This window comes from Elephas maximus, chromosome 10, assembly GCF_024166365.1.
Source record: "Elephas maximus indicus isolate mEleMax1 chromosome 10, mEleMax1 primary haplotype, whole genome shotgun sequence".
In the NCBI taxonomy this organism is placed as follows: Eukaryota; Metazoa; Chordata; class Mammalia; order Proboscidea; family Elephantidae; genus Elephas; species Elephas maximus.
Genome location: NC_064828.1, coordinates 11,116,967 through 11,141,937, shown reverse-complemented (window position 1 = coordinate 11,141,937; position 24,971 = coordinate 11,116,967). Strand labels below are relative to the sequence as shown.

At 54.8% G+C, this 24,971-nt stretch overlaps 1 protein-coding gene across 4 annotated transcripts; it reads right to left on the bottom strand.

Annotated features, from left to right (window-relative positions):
* Nucleotides 1-975: 975 nt before the first annotated feature.
* Nucleotides 976-22,107, bottom strand: SHF (Src homology 2 domain containing F). Of its 4 annotated transcripts, XM_049898846.1 has the most exons (7): nucleotides 21,610-22,107; nucleotides 12,408-12,549; nucleotides 9,856-10,062; nucleotides 8,133-8,273; nucleotides 6,355-6,526; nucleotides 6,092-6,211; nucleotides 976-1,988 (listed from the first exon to the last, which is right to left on the bottom strand). In XM_049898846.1, exons 1-7 carry the CDS (start codon nucleotides 22,105-22,107, stop codon nucleotides 1,802-1,804), a joined length of 1,467 nt encoding a protein of 488 aa, XP_049754803.1. In that variant the 3' UTR covers nucleotides 976-1,801. The 4 variants fall into 4 exon arrangements, with proteins under 4 accessions (XP_049754803.1, XP_049754801.1, XP_049754802.1 ...); XM_049898844.1 differs by lacking the exon at nucleotides 8,133-8,273; XM_049898845.1 differs by lacking the exons at nucleotides 8,133-8,273; nucleotides 21,610-22,107 and adding an exon at nucleotides 20,986-21,053.
* Nucleotides 22,108-24,971: the final 2,864 nt, after the last annotated feature.

Below are 24,971 nucleotides of genomic sequence, written 5' to 3'. Positions count from 1 at the left end.
GGTTAGTGTGAGGCTGCTGAAGCCCACTCAAGTGGGGGGGACATACAGAGGAGATGGAGTGGGTTCTGGAGGAGGTGGGCTGGGTGCAGAGGAGAGGAACTGGGGGCAGCACAGACAGCACCCTCGGGGAGCCAGCTTCTGCCTGGCTTACTCCAGGACCTGTTACTCCCTGCTCTTCTCTGGGCAACAGGAGAGCTGGGCACCTGTGCCTATCACGGGTCCTCCAAGTAGAGATGGGCCTCGGCTTTCCCATCCGCAACGTGACTGGATGCTCTCCAGGTCTCCTAAAAGGTAGGATAACCCCCTATGAGGGAATTTCTGGAACAAGGCCTGATTTCAAGTTATCCGTTCTGTTGTCCCCACAGAATTCGAACACTGGTCAGATTACATATTCTTGGTTTGGAGAAAACAGCCACTGGATTAGACTCCAAAATCCTTTGATTCACGCCACATTTGGGAATGCACGTTTACGTGCTGGAAAAGGCCTTCACAGTCTTCCCAGAGCAGCCGTCTGCCTAGGGTGTTTGGCCTGTGAGGTGACCAGTGTTTACTGCATCTCAGGAACTTTCCGTTCAGTTTGCCCAGAAGGAGGGCGGGCCTGGAGAAGCCTGACAGCAGCTCTGCCCGGCCGCCCCGTGGGGAGTTCCTAGGCCCCCATAGGTTCCAGATGCGGGCATGGACAGGGGCCCTGCGCTCCGGACAGACGGATACAGGCGCAGCCAGCAGGGGGCGCGCACGACCGGCCCCGCCGCGCTCGACCTCCAGTCTGGAGCCGCAGCCCAGGAGGTCTCGTAGGTTGGCCCCGCTGTCCGGGGTCCGGAGCAAGGGGGCGCAGGTGTCCCCTACTAATTCTCGGAAAGAAACGGGCCCAGGACGCCCTGCCCCCCGGCCGACTTCCCGCCGCCCCGGCGCGCGGCTCCCCGCGTGGCAGGCCCGCCCGCGCCCTCCCGCCCGGCGCGCGGCCCCTTTGTCTCTGCGCCGCCTCCTCCTCCCAGACAAATGGCTGCTGGCAGGAAACCGGACGCGCTCTCGTCGCAGCCGTGAGCGGGCGCCGCGCGGCCGGCCGCCTCCAGCCAGCGCGGGCGCTACCGGCGAGGTTCCGACAGCTCGTCGGAGAAAGGAACTTGCTGCTTCGAAAGTGCTTCTCACAGCCGCCCCGTGTCTGCTCCCGAGCTGACTTAGAATCTGCTCGCTTCGCTGCTCCCTCCCCGTGGGCCGGGGCGGCGCCGGAGGCGGGGACGCGGCGGTGCCTGGCAGGACTGCGTTTATTGCCTCTGGCCCGGAGCCGGGGCGGCTCGGGGACAGCACGAGTTCCCCCGGCCGGAGCCCTTCCCGCCACTCCCCACCCCCCAACGCCGTCTCCCGGCTCAGACTCTGGGCAGAACCCTCGGGTGGGTTGGGGATGGAGGCGGAGAGGCGGTCAGGGCGCCCTTCCTGCTCCACCTTCACCGACCCGGGGAGGAAGGGGTGATGACGGTGGTCGCCGCCTCTGCCCTAGGGGCGGAAGGGGGCTGGAGTTGCCAATCTTGAACTCCTCCGGAGACCTGCAGCTCTAGAGCCCCCTTCCTCCTGGAACTGTCCTTTCCCCCCAGAATCTTCTCTACCTCCAGTTACAGCCACCTTTAACTCTGCAGGCCCGGGTAGCCCTTCCCCTTTAGAATAAATTAAGGAACCTCCAACTTCTACTGGGTCCGAGAGAGACAAAGGTGAAGAAGGGTTTGCGAGCGAGGGTGCCTCAGCCCTCAGCCAGGGGACCGGCACAGGGCTGGGCCCAGGTCCGTCACGGTGCCCGGCCACCCATCTACAAAGTCCGGATGGCCACGGGGTAGAGCAGGGACATGTGCTCCGCCCCCTTAATGGGCAGCTTGCGGCTGGCGTAGTGGTGCACGATTTCAGGGACGCTGCTGAAGGGCGGGCTGTTCTGGCCCAGCACGTACTTGTGTTCCTTAGTCCGGGACAGCTTCATGTGCATGAAGCCCTGACTGCTCCTGGGAAGAGAGTGACCCTGGTCAGTGGGGGCTCTGCGCAGCCCTGCAGCCAGCCGTCCAACGGCTCTGGCTCCACCCCCTCACCCCCACTGCAGCAAATGCAGTTCCAAACCCAGCTGAGTGGGAGGTGATAGGGAGGCCAAAAGAGTTGGAGGGGATTTTACAAGCATGTAGCAGTGGGCATTGGCTGTGGTGAAGGCACTGGGTATGCCAAGAATGTGGGTGTGGTGAGTGTATAGGGTGTGTGCAGGTGGCCAGCACACGCACCCCCCTGAGACATAGGCACCCCTGCCCTCCAGCCTCTGTGGCCACAGGCGGCTTATGCTCACTCTCCCTGACCTATGGGGGAGCCACCTCTGGAGGCTCATGTGACTCACATGGAGCCACAGACACCCTTGGCAGGAGGGCGGGTAGACAGATATGACAAGCTAATCTGGGGAGCAGCTGGGGCTCTCCCTTGTGGAGATGGGTGGTGGCGGGGGGAGCTGCTCTGGAAGCCCCCCTCCCAAAATCTGGGTCTGTGCAGCTGCCTCCTCCTGGGGACCGCCCTTCACCCTCTCGCTATCTGGGCCTTGGGCCAAGCCCCTTCTCATCTATCCCACCCTTCAGCCTGGGATGACATCATCGGTTCTCAGGCTGCAGCTTGATTCTCTCCCTCAGAGAGGACTTCCTCCCCTGCCTCCCCCATCTCCCCCCCCCCCACAATCCAGAGATCAGCATCCGTATCTGGGCCTGCCACAGACAAGGACCCGCTGCTCAGACTCTGAGTGTGGTGGGCAGGACCAGCTCCTAGTCCAGACACCCTCAGCCTTAGAGAGAGGGCATGGGGCTGGGCTACCAGGAAGGATGTCCGACCTGCACAGCTCAGTCTGCCAGGCTGCAGGTCTGAATCTCACCCACAGGCAAGGGGGAAGCTGTGTTGGTGGGAGGCCTGAAGTCTGAGTATTTTTTTGCTGGTGTGGGAGGCAGGACCTGCGAGGGGGCTGCCTCCATCCTGAGGCCCCCTCTTGGGAGGTTAGGGTGGAAAACCTCCTGCCTGGGTTGAAAGGGGCCCTGCCTGGACACATTTCACTAGGCCCACAAGTGAGAAAGGGGGGAAGATGGAGAGACTGAAGAGAGGAAGGGGATGGAGGAAAGGGCAGTCAGGCCCGGCACTCCATCCCACTCCCCGCTGGGCAGGCAGGGTGCCCTGAAGCCTTGGTTATGTGCCCAGCAGCCTGCTGGGAGGCAGTCTAGGGGCTCACCCTGACTTTCCTGCCCTGGGCAGCAGGGGGCCTTGGGACTGGGTGTATGTGTGTTGAGGCCATCCATCCATCTGCAGGGCTGAGATAACAGCTGTGGCTGACAGTGACCACACAGGCCCTGGGGAAAAAGGCACCAAGAGCCTGAGGAAAACGTATAGTCAGAGAGGCCTACGGGGGTGGGACAGGGGAGGTGGTGAGTGGTCAACCCCCCGCCCCCATCTGCCCTGTGCCAAGGCTCAAGGCTGTGGGCAGCAATGTGGGTCCGTTCCAGTTTGGGGAGGAACCCCTTCCCACAGTCCACTTGGGGACCTACCTGTCCTGAAAGACACGCATTATATCTTCTCACCTGAGAAGGGCAACGAGTGGCCAGTGGCCAGAGTGGGAGCTGAGAGCCCAGTCTCCATCTGTACAACAGACCCCTGGGGAGGGGGCTATCTGTGCTTTCTGACCTCCTGGCACAAAGTCCCAAGTGTCCATTAGGACACAGCAGATCCCTCCCCGGGCCCCAGGGTGGAACCAGCTGGGTGCAGGGCTGCTGGAAGGGTTTTTTGAGGAAGCTGTTTAATTACTAGTGAAAGCCCTTCCATTACAGAGAGAAGAGAAACCATAATTGTATTTCAGAGAAGCCATTTATATGCAAACGAGACTCTGGCAGACAGATCAGCCTGGGCTGGAGGCTGTGTCTAGGCCTGCCTAGCCTCTCCCAGGCCTGCCTCCCCTCTTTACCCTTACGCTAAAGCAGGGCCACCTGCCAGGCTCCGCCCTGGGGAGCCAGACCCCAGACATCTTCCCTTACCTTGGGTGGTACCAGACTATACTACACTAGTGAAGGGTGGAGCTGTGCCATGGAACAGCACAGCGTGGTTCTTGGAGTCAGACTGAACTGAGTTCAAATGCTGATTCTGGCACTTTACTAGCTGGTGGCCTCCATCAAGACATGTCCCTTTTTGAATCTATTTTTGGTCTATAAAAAATGGATCTGCCTTGTAGGGTTGATGTGGCTGATTGATCACATTAGATCACATTATGGAAGATGACTACATCATTACATAACTGCTAAACTACCACCACTCATCTGTCAGTTTGTTACACTGTGGTGGTTTGTGTGTTGCTGTGATGCTGGAAGCTATGCCAGTGGTATTTCAAATACCAGCAGGGTCACTCATGGTGGGCAGGTTTCAGTGAAGCTTCTAGACTAAGACGGACTAGGAAGAAGGACTTGGCAATCTACTTCTAAAAAAACTGGCTAGTGAAAACCTTATGAATAGCCCGGAACAAATGGGCTCAAATATAGTAACGATTGTGAAGTTGGCGCAGGACTGGGCAGTGTTTTGTTCTGTTGTATACAGAGTTGCTACGAGTCAGAACCAACTCAATGGCACCTAACAACAACAATCTTGTAGGGTGATTGTGTGTTTGGAGACGGTGTATGTACTGTCTGTACATAGTAAACGAAAGAAACCTAATTATAATTTTTTAAGCAATATACGTTCCTGAAGTTATGTAAATCAAATTTTTGACAGATAAATTTTTCTTAAATGCTCCTTTGATTTAATGAGTCACAGACTCCTAGAGCATAGGAGTGGGGAGAAATTTCAGAAGTTTCCATTTTGCAGATGGAGAAACCAAGGCCCAGAGCTGTTGTGTGCTGTAGAGTTGCTTCTGATTCATAGCAACTCTACAGGACAGTAGAACTGCTTCATAGGGTGTCACAGGCTGTAATCTTCACGGGAGCAGAGTGCCAGGTCTCTTCTCCCATGGTGCAACTGGTGGGTTCGAACTGCTGACCTTTCTCGCTTAAACACCGAGCTACCAGGGCTCTTTAAGGCCCAGAGAGATTAAGTAATTTGCCTAGGGTCATATCGCTAGTTTTATCAAACCCAGGACTAGAACTCAAGCTTCTTGATTATAGCCTGGCACTTTTCCCATTATCCTTTAGTGAAGTTGAGTAATCATCACCCAGACATATCTGTTTAGTAGTTCCCAGCTTCCACAGACGGAATGTGTGAAGTGGGGTATACTATGCTCTAATGCCCCCAGGGAATGTGGTAGGAAGTGGTGCAGGTGCCCCAGTAATGGGGCTGGGTGAATATTCACCGACTGGCTGCCTCACATGGGTGCAGGCTCTCCAGGTAGAACTCCTGGGTGCCATGGGGGGGGCTTGCCAGGGGAGCCTGGGAGTCCCCTGCTGGCCTGTGTGTATTTGCTCCCAAGGAAGAAGGCTGATGGGAAGGCCCCTGCCTCCTCCACCTCTTTGAGGACCCTTTAAAGCTCCGTTGTCGGCCACTAGCACCCAGACCCTCTGACCACTTGTTCACAGTGGATAGCAAAAGCCTGTGTCCACTGCCCTGCCCTCCTTCCAGGACCCACCCCCCATCTCACCCTGCAGACTCCCTCAGACAAAGCTGCTTACCCCACACCTGTGGCTCTGGAACACCTTGGACTTCCATTAATAATGAAGATGAGTATAATTTACTGAGCACTTAGCACCATGCTAAGGGCTTCCCATACATCATTTCATTACTCCTTTCCTATAAGGCAGACATTATTATGCCCCCATTTGATAAGTAACGAAACCAAGGCCTAGAGACAATAAGGGGACCCCAAGGCCACACAGGTAGCAGGTGACAGAACCCTTCCAAAGCTGTAGTTCAACGGTTTCCCCCAATGGACTCTGAGTTCCTTGAGAGCAGGGCTGAGTCTCAGGTGTCTTGGGATCCCCGGTGACTGCCAGGTGTCCACATGAACCTTCAGAGCTCACTGGGGATAGGGCTCACCCAGCTTGGCTGGGCACGGGGAGAATAATGGAGTCCCCCCGTCCTGCCTGCTGTCCCCCAACCTGAGGCCAGCCACACTCACTTGAGGGAGAGGGAGAAGTCATTCTTGCTGGTCTCACTGTTGCGTACCAGGTAGCTGGCCTCTTTGCACAGCCGGAGCAGGTTCTCGGCGTCTGTGCGACTGATGGCCCCGTGGTACCATCTGAGGATAAGACAGGAGGTTGGAAAATCTCTACTGGTCCCTTGTCATCCAGGCCCACCCATTCTTGGTGCCCCCTGCAGGCAGGCCAGAGCCAGGAGGGGAAAGGGAGATGAGGGAGTCCCCAGCTGGACACAGATACTCACACCTGGTTCTCCAGAGGCAGCGCTGGGTCTGTCCACTCCCCCAGGGGGCTGCTGGGCTCCATGCTTAGTGGCTTGGCTGTCTTGGGATTCCCTGCAGAGAGTCGGGGAGGTAGCCGCCCCTTTTCCTCCCTGCCAGGTGAGAGGCAGCTCTTCTCCGATCCTTCAAACTGGGCTGTGGGGAACATAGCAGTCATGGACTCTGAAAATCCCACAGGTAGAGCCCTATTGAATGGCTAATGCCTCATCCTCATTTTCTGCCAGCATCAAAAGGAGTCAAAGGAACATTCTGGAAGGGCAGGGCATCCTCATGGGCCTGACTGGCTCTTGGAACATAATCCTGGGTCCGTCCCCAGGTGGGGATGGGGGAGCCGAGTCCTCCTGTCCCATACAGGGCCTTCCAGTCCCCACATGGCAGAAGGAGAAGGGATAAGAGCAACATGAGAAACCACTTAAGCTTCTCCCTCTACAGCAGCCAACTGTCTCCTCCTATTCGTTCCCCTCAGGGTAGCTTCAGTGCCGATAATATTGTTTCTTTCTCCTCCTCAGAGTTCATTACCGTTCTCGAAATCACCCTGCCAAGCCATTCTGCAGAAATGACTTATCGATCTGCGAACAATTATCCGATTCCCCTTGGTGCCATCCTGACAGGCTAATCCTGCCCGAAGACGACAGTGGGCCTGGCCCCCCCCCCACAAGGCCACTGCCCAAGGCTCCCCTCCCCCACCAGCCGTAGCCCAGCACAGAGGTGCCGGCTCTGCCCTCCCTCACCGGGGCAGACAGGACAGCTGAGCTGGCACAGGGCGAGGGCTGAACTCCTGCGACCACACAGGCAGGGCTGGATGGCCCAGTAGGCAAGGTAAGCACGGGCTTGCTTGTGCTTACTTACTAATCTGTAATGAACAATTCCACATGTTTTATCTGTGACAAAACCCATGTGAAATTGTTCACTACAGATTAGTAAGTAGGCACAAGCAAGCCCGTGGTTACCTTGCTTACTGGGTCATCCGCTCCCTCAGGGATTGTAATCTTGAACAGAGGCTTTGATTCTGCAGGTAGGCACTGTGGGGTTGGGAGAGAGACAGGTGCCAGCCATACCTAGAAGCAGAAGCTTGGTTGAGGTGAAAAAATGTGAAATTGTTCACTACAGATGATCTAGTCAGCAAGGTATGCACCATGTTTACCTTGCCTATTGGATAATCTGCCCCTGCTCACAGGGGACAGAAGTTTCTCTGTTTTTTGTTTTTTTTTTCTTTTCAATATATCTGCTCACACTCCGGCACAAATGTACAAACAGGCGTGCGCACCTCTAGGTACATGCATGGACACACATGCACGTTCTGGGCAAACTGAAAGCAGTTCAGTGCCTTCTTTCTCCTCATGTGGACTCCTCTCCCATTCTCGTGGCACCTTCAAGGCGAGAGGATCAGAGCCTCTCCTTTACCCAAAGGAGTTGGGCATTTCCTGTGCTAGCACCACCCCACCTTGGCAGGGTCTGCACCGCTGAAGGATCTGGTCTGGCAAGGCTCTACCCAAAGAAGTGAATTTAAGTAGAAGATTCCAGTGGCACGGTGGGAAAGCTACTTGGAAGGAGCCTCCTTAGAAGCGCCCTCCCACAGCACTAGGGGAGAGAGGAACGTGCCCTGTCTCCCACTTCTTCCTCAGGACAAGAAGGACTCTTCCTGGATTCTCCAAACCCTGTCCCACCTCCAACCCAAGCCCACAGGGTCTGAAGGATGAGAGGACATGTCAACCTGGCTGGAAGCCCCCACAGGACCCACCGCTGCTGTCCTCCAGGCTGGGCTCAGGGAGGGGTGAGGCTGGACCGGAGATGTCCCTGTCCCCGTCGGGCAGGGAGGGGCTGCTGTCCAGCTGTCCCACGGGCGGAGGCCAAGGTAGGTCTTTGATGACCTTAATGTCAACTGGAGCCAGTAAGAGAGGAAGAAGAGAGACAGACAGCAACAGACAGACAAGAGAGGCAGAGGTTGAAACACCAAAATGCAGAGCCAGGACACAGGACAGCCTAGAAAGGAGGCGGGGCAAAGGCAGAGGTGAGGGTGGCTTCGGGGGAGGTAGAGGATGCTCACAGGGCTGGGCCACCAATGACCATATCAGGCTGGCCCGGAAAATGTGGGGAGGTGCAGGCAGAGAGAGAGCAGCTGACAGGCAGGCGAAGGAAGGGTCTCGAAGGAAGGGTCTCACTCTACCAGCCCGGTGCCTCCCCTTCATCTGACCTCTTACAACCTCTGGGTCCCAATGGGGCCAGGAGGAAGAGAAGGGAAAGGAGCTTCCCACCTCTCAGCACCACTCCCAGGTTCCCACAGCCTCCTGACACCCCAGTCTTGCCTTCCTTTTTCCTTCTTCCTGCAGCCTGGGCACTTAGGGCAGTAGGAGTAGGCCAGCCAGCCTCGGGCTGTCAGGAAGACCCAGAGCTGGGGGCAGGGGCTTTACTGAACTTTAACAACTGCCACCTCCCCTCCCATCCTGAGCCTGGACACTGAGGAGTGACGCCATGGGCGGCTGCAGGACTGCTAATGAGACTCCTAATGAGGAGCATAGATTTTCCCATTAAGCAATCCAAACAGCATCGATCCTCCAAGAAGACTTCTGGAGATAAACGGCTGGTCCTCAACAGTGTGAGCTTCACAGTAAGCAGATTAGAAACCTGTGGTTTCCCAGTCTGGTTGCCAGGGAGGGGAGGGCTGGGTCCAGCTCCAGGATAACCCTCTTTGCCCAAGGAGGGGTGAGGGGGATGTGGGTACAGGAGGGAGGACTAACAGCATTTACCCTTTTTATGCTCTCACCGAGTTGAGGCTCCAGGAGCTAAAGCCCTCTCTGTATCTAGGCTCTCACTCTACCCTTGCCTCAGGCCACCAACATCCACCCTTCCATGGCGGACTCTAGGCCAGGGATGGACACTCGCGTGGTCCGGGCAGGGGAGATCTGACCCTCATTCAGCAACCAGTGGGTTTCTCCTGGCCTCCCTCTCCGTCAGTTCCTGCTCCTCAGACATCCCCCAGGGACCAGGCAGCTGGCTCTGGTCCAGGCAGAGCCTACCACTGGGAGACAAAGCCCTCAAATTCAGGGATGTTATTGCCAAAAAGTTATACACACAGTTGTTTTCATTGTTTGAAGTGTTAAAAGCCTCTTTTGTTAAATGTAGGTATTTAACATACGCCATAATTTTTATCATTTTGTTCTGGTATTTATTTTTAAATATACCTAGCCTTCCAAGAGACAGAAATGGCCCAGGCTTCTTGGCCCTCAAGGGGTGGTGATGCAGGGAAAAGCTTTCATCCTTCTTCCGTGCCCATTCCCTGAACCAGCACACAGTGCTGCGGCCACGTTGCTGAACTCATCACTCTCTGTGGCACGGAACTCAACTACACTTCCCTGGAGCCCAGCTCCTGGACCTTCCCAGTCCCTGGGGTCCACTCCTTGCATTCCCCTGAGCCTGGCTGTCAGAGGCCTCAGCAGACCTACCCTCTCCACCCAGGGACTCACCTGCAAAGGCTTTGGAAATCCGCTCCTTCTTCCACTCCCAGGGCTGGTCATACTCCTCGGGGGGTCTCTCATCATCCTCAGGCAGGCGGGACTCCCAGGACCAGGGGGCCCCCTCGCCCTCTGGGGCTGCCCCCTCCTCCTCTGGCTCATAGGGCGTGTCATACAGAGGCAGGGGCTGAGCTGCTGTCTCCTTGCAGCCCCGGATCTCTGACAGGGCAAGGCAGGAGGGAGAGGCGTGAGCTCGGCCTTGGCTGCCAGGTCCTTCTTCTCTGGCAGCTCTCCCCAGCAGCAAGCCAAGCCTCACTCAGAAAAGCTGCCGCTGGCTCTGGAGGAGCCCAGCAGCTGCACATCCTGGGTCCCTCACTCCAAAACACCCCTGGGGCTCCAAAAGGATGGGACTCAAGGGACGCAAGGACAGACAGGGACCAGAGAGACAAATTAAAAAAAAAAAGGGGGGGAGGTCCTGTAATGCCCAGTATGGGCTGAGGTGCTAAGTTTATACATGTAGGAAACTGAGGCAGGGTTCTGTCCTAGTTAATCTCCTCTGGGCTGCCCAGCTCCATTTATCACCTTGTGTCCCAAATGACATCATTCTACAACCAGAAAACCCTTCTTTGCTGCTCAGACACTGCTGACCACGCTCGCCTTGAAACTTTCCTCTCTGACATTTTCATGGACTGCCCTCCTCTCTGATTGCCCCCATCTGGTCTCTTTCCCTGGATCCTCTCTTGGCCTCTGTTCCCCAAGGCCAGGTCTTGTTCATGTCTCCCTCCCCCGACTCCTCGAACCACTTGCCCATTCTCATGGCACCCACTGCATCTATATTTCCAGTCAAATGTTTCCAGTTTCCATTAAGAGGTTTCACTTTGACATCACATTCTTTCAAACCCACCACTTTCCCCAAAGCTAGTGATTTTTTTTTGGTGGGGATCGGTGACCTCAATGAAAATCTGATAAAAGCTATGGACCTACTCCCCAGATAAAAGTGCACTCAAAATTTTACATACAATTCCAGAGCATTCATGAACCTCCTAGGGATCCATACCCTGGGACCTAAATAGAGCAGCCACACTCTGGATTTCTCCACCCTGCCCACCAGTGTCTTCCACGGACCTGGCCTTCTTTCATTCTTTAACTCCCGTCTGTCTGTTGCCAATACCTGGTGACTGTCACTCTCAAGTCTACATATATAAATTACTGCTGGGGCCCTCCATTCCACTGGCTTCTGTTGCCATGGAATACATGGAATAACACTCGTAAAGGCTCTTTGCCCCCTCACCCACCTCTCCCAAGGAGGAAGAGGAGCTTATCTGATCAGCCAGTAGGTACTCACCCTCTTTCTCAGATCTACCTTCTCACAGAGAGAAAACATTCTGGCTCTTTCTCCTCCATGCAGTGAGTAGCCTGCCCCACACAGAGGCCTCTTGCTATCCTGCACTGCCTGAGCCTCACTAAGCCCACCAAACCCAGTGCCCACTGGGCAAGTTTAATTCTGTGGCAAAGTATTAAGAAGTCCATTATGGTTATATAACTAAGTGACGTTCTCCTAATTTATCAATAACAAAGCTGACATTTTTATCTCTGTTTCCTTAATCTTATTTCTCCATTATTTCCAAGCTTAGGAGAAGAAAAAAGGGGTGTTAATTATTGACCTCTTTAAAGACCCCAACAATTCCCACAATAGCATTCTTACTCATTTTTCTGATGCCCATTTTTTCCCAGTCCATTCCTTACACCAAAACCACAGTCCATCACAGTAGTCCTCTTAAAATGCCATATTTGTCCTTTTCCTCTCTTGCCCAAGAATCTATAATGGCTCCTCCCCCCTTTTGGATTAGGTCCAAACATCTCATCCAGCCTTCAAGGCCCTTTAACTGCCCTGCATGACATCTGTCATCTCAGCTCCCATGTACACACAGGGCTAATACTATCTGCCTGTGAACAAACCTCCCTCTCACCCTGCCATGGCGCCTTGGCTTCAACTGACCACCCCTGTCCTCCTCTCTGATCACTCCCATTTGACCTCTTTCCCTGGATCTTCTCTTGGCCTCTGTTTCCCACGGCCAGGTCTTATTCATTTCTCCCTACCCTCACTCCTCAAACTACTTGCCCAGTCTCATGGCATCCATTGCATCTATATTTCTAATCATATGTTTCCAATGGCTATAAAAATGTCCCACTTTGATATCACATTGTTTCCAATTCACCACCTTCCCCAAAACTAGTGATTCTCTTTTGGAATCATTGAACCCCAGCTCGTACTGCTATCTTGCCCTTCTCGACCATCCCAAATGCCTCTATCTGTCTGACCCTTAGTAGGGTGGCCTTCTCTACTGCCTCAGATCTCAGGTGCCATGAGTCACAGCTCCTTCTCCAAAAAAGACTGAGTGTCTTGAAGACAGTGGCCACCCTCCCCAAGCACACAACACAAACTTTTTCCATATTTGCAAGAAGCTAGAGATCAAGGGATCAGCCTTTAGACTTGTGGATCCCAGAGCTTGTTCGGCAGATCCCAGGCCTCAGGAAGTACTTCCCCTGACTCTGTCACTCACCAGCCATCATCTTTTGGGCTTCATAGGGTTCCATGTAGCCATCATTTTCAGGGATCTTCTCTGGGGCTCCTGAAGCTCCTGCTGGGACTTCGCCAGTCTCCTGAACGTCAAACGGGTCCGCATAGTCTTCTAGGATTGCCAGCTGTGGGAGGATAGTGAAGAGAAGGGGCTTCAGACATCTGAGAGGTCACTCTGCTTCCCTCTAGATGCTTTGTCCACATGAGCAGGAGTTGTGGGCAGGTTGCCCTTACCCAGAGCCCTGGATACCCAGGGGCAGGCTCTGAGCTTGGATGGGAACAAGCTCTGGCTCTTGTTTTGCAGGATCCCCCACCATGCTGCCAACCAAATGCTACATCTTTCTTTTCTGTTAATTTTATGCCTCTGGACTATCTCCTAGGGTAAATGGCCAGGATGAAGCTACTGAGATTTAGGGCTTGCCTTGGTCAGGGTCCAGCTGGACAAAAGCCTACACCAGGTGCTTGAATAGAGGGAATTAATTCAGAGAACTGGTTACAAAGATCTTAGAAGAGTTCAATAAGCAAGCAGAGAACAATGAGGCAACCCAGAGACTGGACCAGTCCATGCCTACCAGTGCGCTCCCAGATGCTGATCAAGTAAATATTTGCTGACCATCAAGGAAGGAAAGGCTGGACACTCTGTCAGTTCTGCCAACTTACTCTCATAACGTCCCTGTCAAATGGATATTATTATCACCACTTTAAGGAAATGGAGGCCTAGGGTAATTACAGAACAACATGCCCAAGGCCACTCCGCATAAGTGGAGGCATCAGGACTGTGCCCTTTGTGCAAACATTCTGCTGCCACCAGTGGGCATTGTGGCTATCTTGAGAGAGAGAATACTTGGACATAGCCTTGAAGAAAGCCAGGACTTGGACTCCAGGAAGACAGGGACAGGAAAGTCCTTGCCTCCATCCTCCACTTCCCAGGCCGCTCCTTTTTCCCACACAAGTGGCTCACCGCCACCCCTCCGTCCCTGCTTCCAGTCAAAGCAGAGCAAACCGCAAGCTGCAGGCCTTGGAGAGGAGCTCGGGGTGTGGTGTAGCCAGGGACAATAGAGTCTTTCTCCAGGCTGGGCTCTGGCTCCTCCTGGGGGCTGCTGAGGTGGAGACAGAGCCCAGCCCACTCTGGGCTGCCAGCACCCCAGGAGCACCCCAGGAGCTCTGTGCCACCCGGTGGACAGGCAATGACAGGAGGTGGTTCTGGGGCCTTTGGCACAAGGAGGGCCACTCTTGCCCTTTTCCAAATTTCAATCCAGGCTTTGTTTCTGGGCAGGATCAGAGCTGTGGAGTCAGCTGGGCTGGGGACCACGGGGGTAACCACCTTGCCCTTGATTAGAGGGTCTGGGAACCAGGGAACCACCACCCCCAGCAAGGCAAAGACGGAAAAAGGAACCTCCCTACCTCAGAAACCCCTTCTTCATATTCCTTGGACCCCTGATCACCCCTCTAGGGTTCTCTGAGGCACATCCCAGTGGCGCCCACCATCTCACCCTTCAGTCAGTTCTTCAGCTCCCACCTCGTCCCAGTCAAGCCCCTCAGCTCCTTTTCTTCCCTTGCGTCTCTGCCTGCTTCTGAGATGACCACTCCCCACCCTCCACACCACCACCACCAGAATATCTATAACATCTACTAGCCTGGAGGCTCTTTGTCATTTTTGTCTCTGTACTCCCACAAGCACCTGGCTCACTGTGGGCACTCAAAAAATGTTTCAACTAGATCATCCAGGAGCCCTCGTGGCGCAAATGGTTATTTGCTCAGCTGCTAACTGAAAGGTTGATGGTTTGAACCCACCTAGCCCCTCCACGGGAAAAAGACCTCGTGATCTGCTTCTGCAAAGATTACAACCAAGAAAACCTAATGGGGCAGTTCTACTCTGTAACACATGGGGTCACCGTGAGTCGGAACTGACTCGAGAGCACCCAACAACTGGACCATCCACCTGTCATCTCCCCTTGGCGCCCTCGACCCCTAGTCCTCCTTCTTCCTGGAAGTAGAGAAAAAAAATTCACTCACCCTGCCCCAAGCTGCTTCCTCCCAGGCTACCTGGCGCCCCACTGCCTCACCCACCTGACCAAGGGGGCTATGGAGCCAGCCTGTGGAAAATTCTGTCAGCCCCAGCCATGCACGAACACCAGGCAACTACTCAGTCAGCAGCTACTGAATTAACTAGCATTTGATCCTTAAGCCTTGCAGTGGCTCTCTAGTGCCTTGAAGAAAAGTCCAAAGTTAAAAGGATTTAAAAGATCCCACATTCCTCTTTGGTTTCATTTCTCTACCTTGGATCGCTTTGCTTCCTTCCTGAAAGCTTTACGCTCTCTTTCTTAGCTCACAGGCTTTCCCTCTGCCAGGATCACTCTCCCCGCTTCCTTCCGGACCAGCTAACACTTATTGGTTCTATTTATGTTCTTTCTTCAGAAAGCCTTTTTCTAACTCCACACCAGGCCTGGTTTGATGCCTTGTGCTGGGCTGTTACCACACTGTAGGTAAAAATACTTGTTCCATCGTCTGTCTTCCTGCCGACTATGGACATCCTGAGGGCAGGACCCGTGTTTACTGCTAAATTCTCAGTGCCTGAAAAGTCTCAGCAAATATTTGTGAAATCAGTTCACATAAAACAGGAAGAATGGACAAAGGAAGCCCTCTCCATATCCCCCCCTTCAAAAGAGGGAGGAAGCATGAATCCTGGGTGAGATGGAAGACCACACGGGGATCAGCTTTCAAGTGAATCTCTGTCCCCAGGATTGCTCAGTGAGAAGAGCCGCTGGCCCAAGCCCCCGAACCCAGGAACCGAGGACAGCCCCACCCCCACTTGAGTCCCTCTCTCCACAAGCTTGGTCAGAACTGCAAATAGCGCCCAGTGCCGCAACCCCTCCTAGGTCAGCATAGGCCTCCTCAGTCCCAACCTGCACTACCCACGGGCCCTCAGGTGGCAGCCCTGTGGGCAACTCAATGGCTCCTCTGTTCCACTCCTGGCCCCACCCCCTGCTCCAGAAAGCCCCACCCCACCCCCTGGGCTGGGAGTGGGGAGCAGTGGCAGAGACACCTGCTGGGAAGGCTGGCTGGTGGGCGCTCACCTTGGCTTGCAGGCCATTCAAGGAGGAAGAACTGTTCAGAAGGGGGAAGCTGTCCCTACCTGCTTCTGACACCTTGACTTACCAGGATTTGCTATTTGCTGATGGTCTCTCTGCCCCCTCTGATGTGTTCACTGCCGTATCCCACACCCACCACAGGGCCTGGCGCACAGTAGGTGCTCAGTGTACCTTTACTGGATACATGGAAGGCCTCCTTCTTCCCAAACGTCACTTCTGTCTGCAGTGACCAGACTCTCAGATCTAGTTCGCTCTGATTGACCTCTGAGCAGCAGGGGCTGCAGGAGCCAGCTCTCAGGGTAATTTACATTTGAAGAGTGATCAAAGCCTGTTGCTCAAGGGCAGAAAGGAAATGGCAGTAAAAGTCTTCAGGGAAGGCACCTGAAACCAGGGCGAATATTTAGGTATATCCTCTGGTGGAGCCAGAATGCGGCTGAAGTGCTGAAATATTTCCAAACTACTAAGTAAGCGGCAAACTGGCTAAGTGCTACAGCTGCTAACCAAAAGGTCGCCAGTTCAAATCTACCAGGCACTCCTTGGAAACTCTACGGGCAGTTCTAGTCTGTCGTATAGGGTCGTTATGAGTCAAAATCGACTCAATGGCAAGGAGTCTGGTTTTTTTGGAGGGGGGGAAGTAAAAAGCTGCTGCCCAGAGTCCCCTTGCCCTGTGCCTCCTGTCAGCCAGAAGCCTGCTCTTGTGTTGGCTCCAATTGGTCAGTGCCCCTCCCAGAGCAGCTGCTGTACTTTGAACATCCTTCCTGCCCAAGCCTCACCTGAGGTAGCTGGTGGGAGAGGCACCTGCCATCTGGTTCATGGCCTTTTGTTCTGCAGCTGAGCTGTGAAATGCAGGGGGAGAGGGGGCTTACCCACGGACCAGGCCCCAAGGAGGCACACATTACAGGATGTTGGCTCTGCAGGCCCTCATCCCTTTCCTTCACTTCTTTAGTTTACACTTAACGTCTCTAAACCTCTGTTTTTCCATCTGATATGGCTGTGAAAAGTTCCCCTGCTGGTAACAGTTCTTAAGCCAAGGGCTGGCCCAGAGTCCCGTTAACTCTGCGATAATCCGTATATCCAGGCACGAAGGCCTCAGCATTTAGGTGTTAGCCCAGGGCACCAGCTTATCAGCTGCAGACTGCAGACTGGTAATCAGGTCTCCTGACTCTCAGTGCCTACATCCAGATCCTCCTAAAATTTAGGAAATGCAGCATCTTCTCTACTTGTAAATCCAAAATACACTTTAGCATGTTAAAGGCACTGAGAAGTCCTGCAGCAAAGAAATCAGTCCAGTCTTGGTAAATTCAGCATCTCTCCAAAGTATTTAACCATGGAAGTCCTTTTCAACAGAAAACCTACTAACCTGTCACAGTTTGGGAAACAGTACACTGTTAACCTTCCCTGAGATCAAACTTTGTGCAGCCGCTGCTCCCACCTACTGGAATGCCCTTCTATTTTATAAGCCAGGGGAACTCCTTCACATGAAACAAGTTTGTTATCATCCTTTTGTATTTACAAAAGTGATGCCATGCTTATAAAACCTCGCAGACATGTAACTGATGTCACCTTCCCTTGTAAGGCCATTACAAAGGGAGTATGTGGCCACTCTGCGATTGTGTAGCGAGTGCACAAAACACACCCCTAGCTCCTTCTCCAAGAGTCTCCTCCCCTTCTTTATGAGCGGATACTTAGTGAACCCCTCATCTTTCCTGGGCACTGGTGGTGGGTGCTGGGGCCCCTGGCGTGGTGCTTACCAGACCTCAGCTCTGCTACTTACTAACTGTGAAACCATGTAGGTGTGACTGGACATTCCTGTACATCCGTTTTTCCATATATAACCTGAGGACAGTAATAGAATCTTCCTCCTAGAGTCACTGTAAGGATCGACTAGTCGAATAACTGCTTCAAAATAGGACCAGGTACAAGGTAGGTGCTCAGTAAGTGTCAGCCATCATATTACTACAGATGAAAATACCAAAGTCCCGGGCCCCTCTAGCAGATACAAAACAAACTCCAAGAGAGTAAAGCGCCATGAAGCCCCGAGGCCTGGGCATCAGGCTTTGGAGGCACTCCCAGACTCACCAGAGGCAGGGCTGGGGCCCTCACCTATGCTCTCACTTCATATCACATCGGTTCTGTGGTGATGGGAACTGGGGTGGGTGGCAGGGAGCCTTCTAAGCTCCAGGCCCTGGCCAGGGCTCGCCCAACCCAAACAGCTCCTCCCATCTGGAGTCCACAGGATCCCAGCTGTCCCGGGCCCCCCAATGGGCACAGCACCACGGCTGAGGAGTCAGTGAGTCACTGGCCAAGCCAACAAGCCGCAGATGTCCTTCAGAGAGAGTGGGTGCCGCAGCAAAGAGAAGCTGAGCTGGGTAGAGTAGCCAGGCCTACCACATAATGCAACAGTGGCTGCGGGCCTCAGCCGTCCTCGGAGCTCCAATGGCAGCACAGTGGCTCAGCCCGAGGCCACGGGAATGCCAGGCAAGGCTTCTCTCTGCCTGAGAGGTCTAGCCAGTCCACAAAAGACCCCAGACCTCGGCTCTTCCCTTCTCCTCCCTCCCTTCCCCAAGACTTTCCTCTCTTCTCCATCTGACAACTTGTATGAGACACAGATCAGACTTCCAGCTGTGGAAGTCACCTGAAGCAAAATTAAAGCAGACAAACCCAAAAAAGGCAAGGACCAGGTCCTCCTCATGGTGTGTTGCCTTCAGTGCCTAGGCCAGTGCCACTTACACATTAAACACCTAGTGAACACTGGTTAAGGGACGCTCCTGCCTTGGCACCTCCTACCCAGCCTCCTGACCCCAGGGCAGGCATGTCTGTTCATTTCAGCCACTCTGGGTCGATCTCCTTCACTTCACTCTTCCTTCCTCTGTCTGTTCACTAGTTTCCAGATTTGGGCTTGGAGGATCCAAGTCCACGGTGATACTCTACATAAGTGTATCTACCTTTAAAAGTTCTTAATTTGGGGGACTGTGAACCACTCTAAGTATCTGTGAGCTGTGAGCCTCTTCCCAGAAAAATGCTCACACACCCAAATATCTGCACACAATTTCTGGAGGTTCACAAACCTCCACTCAGAACAGGAGCCCCGGTTTCAATACAGGGTGCCTGACTTATTGTCCACATCATGTGCACGCACACACACAGGCACACATACTCGTGCAAGCGTATCTCAGCATGATAGGAGCAAAGGACACACTGTGCAGATGGTCAGGGGCAGTCCAGAGCCTTGTACCCATCCCCTCACCTACTTAGATGAGATTCTCCCTGATTAAGGTCTGAGAAACGGGAGCAAAGCAAGGGAAGGGCCAGTTCTCTAGCCCCATTGCCAGAGCGTGACCTGGAGCCTGGACCAGGGCCCAGCCCCCAAGGGAGCTCTTCCTGCAGCCAGATGGCAAGGCCCCTGCCTGCCCATCGCAGGATGGGGCTCCTGCTGTTCCCACACCTGCCCTACCAGGCCTGCCCAGATGGCCACCCTTGCACCCCTGCCAACTGAAGCAGTGGCTCTCAATGTGGGCTAGTGGCCAGAGCCCTGGGTGAGGAGAAGGCTAATGGTCCTGAGTGGTCAGTGGCTGACATAGTGGAAGGGCCCCCTGGTCCTCAGAGTCCGGTCCAGGTCCCTGTTCTCTCCTGTGCCACACTCACCGGATCCTTTCCCCTCAATCTCATTGGCTCATCATGGAAATGCTTCCACCATTTCATCAAACCTCATGACCCAGCACCTCTCAGAGGGTGCTGATCCACCACCGGGCTCCAGGAGAAGGAGAGAAGCAGGTTGGCCCAAGGTTCATCCCAGTCCCTAGTCTCCATCTCACCTCAGGAGACCCAAAAGCAACTAGCCAAGGGGACCTGCAGAGCTGAGAGGAGGGAAAGAGGAGGCGAGAAGGCAGCTGCACCGTAGAGATACTGCTTCAGCAAGGCCTTGGGGCAGAGCCAGGGGCTGGCCTCACCATCCAGGGGCAATATCCCTGAGTGGGCTCTCCAAGCACACACCACTCAGTAGGCCCAAGGGGTACCCGGACATGCTGGACTTACGGTAAGGGGCTCAGGCACCTTGTCAGGAAGACTCTGGGATCCCCTGAACTCTGTTCCTACAGGGTGGGGAGATGCTCTCTGAATGGTGGGAGGCCCCAGGTCCTGCCCTGGGCCAGCTTAAATGGCATCCTAGGTCCTTCTCATCACACGCACGAAAGAAGCCACAGGTTGTGTGGCTCCTGGGAGATCCTGCTGGGTTTCATTCCTGTCCCTACAGCTGACAAAGGAGTCAGACATCAGGCCACCAAGGTCTGAACAGCCCACAGATGACAGAGCCAACCCAGGCTGTGGCATGCACGCCCTCAGTGAGGAGAGGCTGTGGGTCTCAGCACGATCTGTGTGGGTGCAGCCTGTTCCTGGGGATCCCTGTGGGGAAATATGCAGGGGGGCTATCACTACAGGAGCCCCTGTCCTTCAGGCTGCCCTGGCAATGGACAGTCACCGTTCAGGACGTATTTATGCACCCCTCTTTATGCGAGCATGTGTCAGGCACCTTGGGGACACAGAGAAGGGGCGGACATGATCTTTGCCCTGGAGAAGCTATGGCTTGGTGGGCAGCCTGTTGGGCCACTCCAAGCCACTACAGAGAGGAGGGTCAGGGCCAGCTCAGGCCCATGTGTCAGCGGGCAGTGGCCAGGGAGGAGACTATGATGAATGGTAAGAACAAGGCCTAGCACACCCCTCTGGCTCACTCCCACTACCAACAGCACACCCAGTGTCACCCAACCACGGGGGACAATTAGGTAGGGGAGGAGCCTAAGGACGTGAAGAAAGCAGAGCCTCTGAGAAATGCCCCTTCGAACCTTCTTCTGCGGGCTAAGGAGCCTGGCACAGGATGGGCAGTCGTGCCCCATGGCAGGAACTGGGGAAAAATAAGTCACATTCCTGAGGCTTCTGCTCTGACCCTGACACAGTTCTTTGATCCAGAAAATGGGGCAGAACGGCACTCGCTGGCTGAAAGCCTCAACCCAGGAGCCAGTGAATTCTGACAGCAACTCTGCTCTCCAACCAAATAAATAATGCACTCTCCTCTCTTGAGAGCTGATCTCCTGGGGACAAGTAAAGAGGGACAACAGAACAGGGGTCTCACAGGATCACCACCACAGGGCTGGAGGGGCCTGGGGATGGCTTTTCACTGTCACTCTGCCAGGAATGGATAAGGCTAGACTGGCAGCAGGTCATGGGGAGTTGGCTTCTGGACCAGGGCGTCAAAAGCACGGTGGAGAACAATTAATGCCCCACTCTCCTCTTTGCCCCAGTGCCTGCAGATCCAGAATGGACCCGGGGGATGGAGGCCAGGAGAAGAGGCTGAGCTCCCTGCTTAGCCCCACCTGGGCAACAGGTCCTGAGAGCTGATGTGGGGACAATGGAAGGGGTGTGGGAGTGGGCCTGCCTAGCCCCAGTGGTCAGCATCCTTGCTGAAGAGCTACACACCTCCTCCCTGGCCTCCTGAGAACTACAGCCCAGGCAGTTCCAGTCCCACGGGGTAAGGCTCCTGCTGTGTCCATGGGAGAAACCCAGCCTTCATCTCCTTCCTGGGGTTTCAGCACCTGTAAGGATGCTTGGGCCCCCTGAGGAGGACAGAGAGGAGGAGGCAGAAGAGGAGGGGAGCTTTGTGCTGGCTTTCCCCTGGGGGCGCGGAGTGTCAGAGATCAAAGGGCACACAGCTACTGCTCCCAGTGGGCAGAGAGGCCATAAATCAGCGGGGTGGGGGGCCGGTAGCCTCAATTCCCGTTAGAAAAAGGCTCGCTGATCCGGCTCCCGCGGAGCTGAGATGCCGAGAGCAGAGGCGGGGAGAAGGAGGCTCACCAGCCCTAGGACGACGATAGGGAACGAACACGACAGAGTTTGGGATTCCCGTCCCACGTTAGTCGGTCGCGAATCTGAACAAAGGTGGGTGAAGGCTAGGAGACCCGGGGTCAGGGACTAAGCTCATGTCCGCCAGGAGCCGTGACACCTAGCGGCCTGGCCCTGGCCAGGCCACCTTTGTCCCTCTCACAACCCCCAGGCCTCCGACCACCTCCCCTCCAGGCCACCCGCGCCCTGCGCGGCACTCACCCTGTCGCTGCTGGCGGGGGGTCCGGAGATTCGCTCCTCGGGAGGGGGCGCTGGGGGCCCAGGAGTCTCGACCCGAATGAGGCGGTGCGGGGGCGAGCCGTGGCGCGGGGGCGGCGTGGGGCCGGGGACGGCGGGAGTGGCGAGGGCGGCGGAGCCGGACGGCCCCCCGGAGTAGGGGTCTTCGAAGTCGCGCTCCCGCTGCAGCCGGTAAGCTGCCAGGATGTCCGGGGGCGGCGCGGGGGGCGCGGCCGGCGAGGGCACCGGGGGGCGGTAATCGGGCTCGGGGGGCGCCGGCTTGCCTCCCGCGCCACCACCGCCGCCCCCGCGGAAGCCCAGGTGCTCCCGGAGCCACTTGGCCACTCCGCCGCTGCCGCCCCCTCCTGGGCCAGCTCCCGCACCCCCGGCGCTCCGGCGCGGCCCCCCCGGGCCGCCCCCCGCGCTGGCCTGCGCCCGCGGCCCGGGGCCGGAGCCGGCCGGAGGAGCTCCGCTCAGCAGCATGGGGCCGGCCAGACTGAGCCCGGGCAGAGCCGGGGCGGGGGCGGGCAGCGGGGGCGGGGCTCCGCCGGCGGCGGGGCGGGGCTTGTCAGTAACAAGGCGGGGAGGGGCTCCGCTCCCCCCACCCGGGCCGGCCTCCCTCCGCCGGCGCGCGGGGCGCTGGCCGCCAGCCGGTGTGGACGCGCGAGAAGTGGGCCACCTCGGGGCGGGGGATGCGACTCCTGGGCTGTGTGGACGAACCCTCCACGTGTCGCCACGCGCGCCCCCGGGCGGGTGCACCATTCCCCATCTGTTCCCCTTCTCCAGCTCCCTAGGTTCCCGGGCCTCTGGCGCCTTCTTCCCACCCCTTCCCCAAGTCCACCCAACAGGGAAACAATGTTCTAAGAGGAAATCGAGGGAGACAGACAGATGGGACCCTTCTGTAAGACGTAACAGCTCCCCCTCCCCACCTTGGTACCTTGGGGGCCCCACCTATCTCCTCCCATCCAGCTGCTCGGACCGCACAGATTGGACCCAAATTGCTTCCCAAACCAGGCAAACACATCTCACATCACAGACAATCGACTCCCTAGAGACACCATCTCTCCCATGTAGATTCCACATACACCCTCGATTACACGCAAACAGCCTTTCGCACAAACACCCCCACCTCGGGCTCACCCGCCCCCAGCAGGCCCTCCGGGTCCTGATCGCAGCACGCGAGCAGAAATCCCTTCAAGTCACATCCTGGATTTCATTGTCAATCAGATTAGTGACAGAATAGAGACAGACAAGTCAATAAATCAAGTCTAGACACAGTTCCAGTGTTGTCTATGACAAACCCCTTATCCTCCTGAGGCTTGATGCTCACTGCCAGGCATTTTTTTTTGTCTTAGAAATGAAGCCAGTTCCTCCCCCAGAAATGTTGTAGCCCTGAAGCCAAGGCCAGCCTTAGAGCTTGGATGCTCTGGCTCGGTTGGAAAGATAGTGCCTCAGGCAGCCTCACCCCACCAGCTCCCCCGGGGACAGGGCCTCAGGGCCACCCCCACTTCTCAGCTCTTCTAGGCCCTCTGAGGGAGCAGAGAACCAGTGGAGCTGGCTCTGGAGAGGAGTCCCAAAGAGAAGGGGCAGTTCAAAACTAGAGGAGTCAAGAACGGTGTGGTGGCAGGCCTGTGAATCCCTCAGGATTTCCAAGGCCCCAGGCTTCGGAAGTGTTTGTTGAGTTCCTGCTTTGTGCAAATTCTAACTACCAACTAACACCACCACACCTAGCATCACCTGACAACAGTGGACAATTAGGAAGGAGACAGTGCTTCTCAAACTTTAATGTAAACACGAATCTCCTGGAGATCTTAAATTGCAGGTTGTGATTCTGTAGCTCTGGCTGGGATGGGGTCCCATAAGCTGTAGTTCTAACAGGCTCCCAGGTGACGGCAATGCTGTCGTTCCCTCAGCCACACTTTGGGTAGCAAGGCTGTAAGAGATACTGAAAAATCTGATATTATGCCTGGCTTCACAATGTATTCCAGAGGAAATAATATGTGCACATTTTAAAAATGTGCCGTTTAAAAAATTGACTAACAATGTGAAACAGGACAGAGAGATGATAAATACCAGAAGAATGGTCCAGTTAATCCATATTGGAGGGTCTCCAAAATCACCAGGTATAAGGACATGGAAAATCACTGACCCAGGAGCCCAACAGTTGCGATTTTAGCCAGAACTGTGGGCAAGGTCCTCAATGCCACTGATCCTCTCTTTCCTTATGGCTGGAAAAGGCACACTGATAGTTGTGTGAAGACTAAGAGAGAAGATGTGCAAGCTTTTCAAACTGTAAAATGCTTACAATGGAAAGGTGTCAAATGAGGCCACAGGTATTTAAGAAGTATGGAGTTAAGCTGCTGACAGCTCAGAGGAATGGGGTCAATCAAGTCTGCACAAAAGAAGACAGGCTTCATGGCAGAGGTTAGGATTTTGGACAGATGAAGTAAGGGGTGAAAGGTCATTCCAAGTCAAGGAGTCAGCAGGAACCAAGCAAAGGTGTGAGGTTGGCAACCAGCGTGCCATAAATAAAGGGAAGATTCACTGTCGTACATGGGGTCGCTATGAGTCGGAACCTACTCAAAGGCAGCTAACAACGACAACATGGTGGGGAAGAACAAGACATAAAATGAGGGGTGTGTGTGTGAGGGGGTGCCATAAGGGTAGAATTTTTGAAGGATAATTTACAAAATGATAATACTTTGTGTGCACGGTGCGCTTACTCTTGGGTCTCTTACCGCACCTTCCTCCCCCAGCAAAATGTGAGCTCCTGGACGCAGGTGCGGTGGAGGAGCCTCACCGGGCCAGGCAGCTGGCTGGGCGCCAAGGGTAGCCCAGCTTCTCCGAGGCTTGCGTGGAGTTTGCCAAAGCCTTGCGTGTTTCGCATTTCACCACAAAATATGGAGTCCTCAGGGAAGCAGCGGGTGTTCCCATCACCTAGTACAAAACCTGTCATGTGACAGCGGCTTAACAAATGTTGAAATGAGTAAAAATCTTTTCTCTCGTTCTTGTTTTTATACAGCTATAATCAGGGTATACACACAACTTTTTGTCCTGCTGTTTTTTCACTTAACATTGTATGGTAATGTCCCTATTGTTGTTATGCGGGCTTTATTTTTTTCTAACTTTTTTTTTTTTTTAATTTCAAACCTATGGAAAGTTGAAAGAAAGTACAGTGGGAAGCTTTATGACTTTCACCTAGATTCGCTGCTTTTGCTTTATCCCTCTCTCACGTTGCTAGACCATTTGACGCAAATTGCAAACATCATGACATTGCAGCTCTAAATACTCACCTAGAATCAGGAATTTTTGAAACCCTGGCGGTGTAGTGGTTAAGGCCTGTGGCT

What these genes read in the sequence shown, in the direction of transcription:
- SHF (XM_049898846.1), bottom strand. Translation starts at nt 22,107, where the DNA reads ATGCTGCTGAGCGGAGCTCCTCCGGCCGGCTCCGGCCCCGGGCCGCGG. An exon ending in CCCCCGCCAGCAGCGACAGG is followed by an intron (nt 12,550 to 21,609) that starts GTGAGTGCCGCG and finishes ATCCTCCCACAG; the next exon opens with CTGGCAATCCTAGAAGACTA. An exon ending in GACTTCTCCCTCTCCCTCAA is followed by an intron (nt 1,989 to 6,091) that starts GTGAGTGTGGCT and finishes CTCTCTTCCCAG; the next exon opens with GAGCAGTCAGGGCTTCATGC.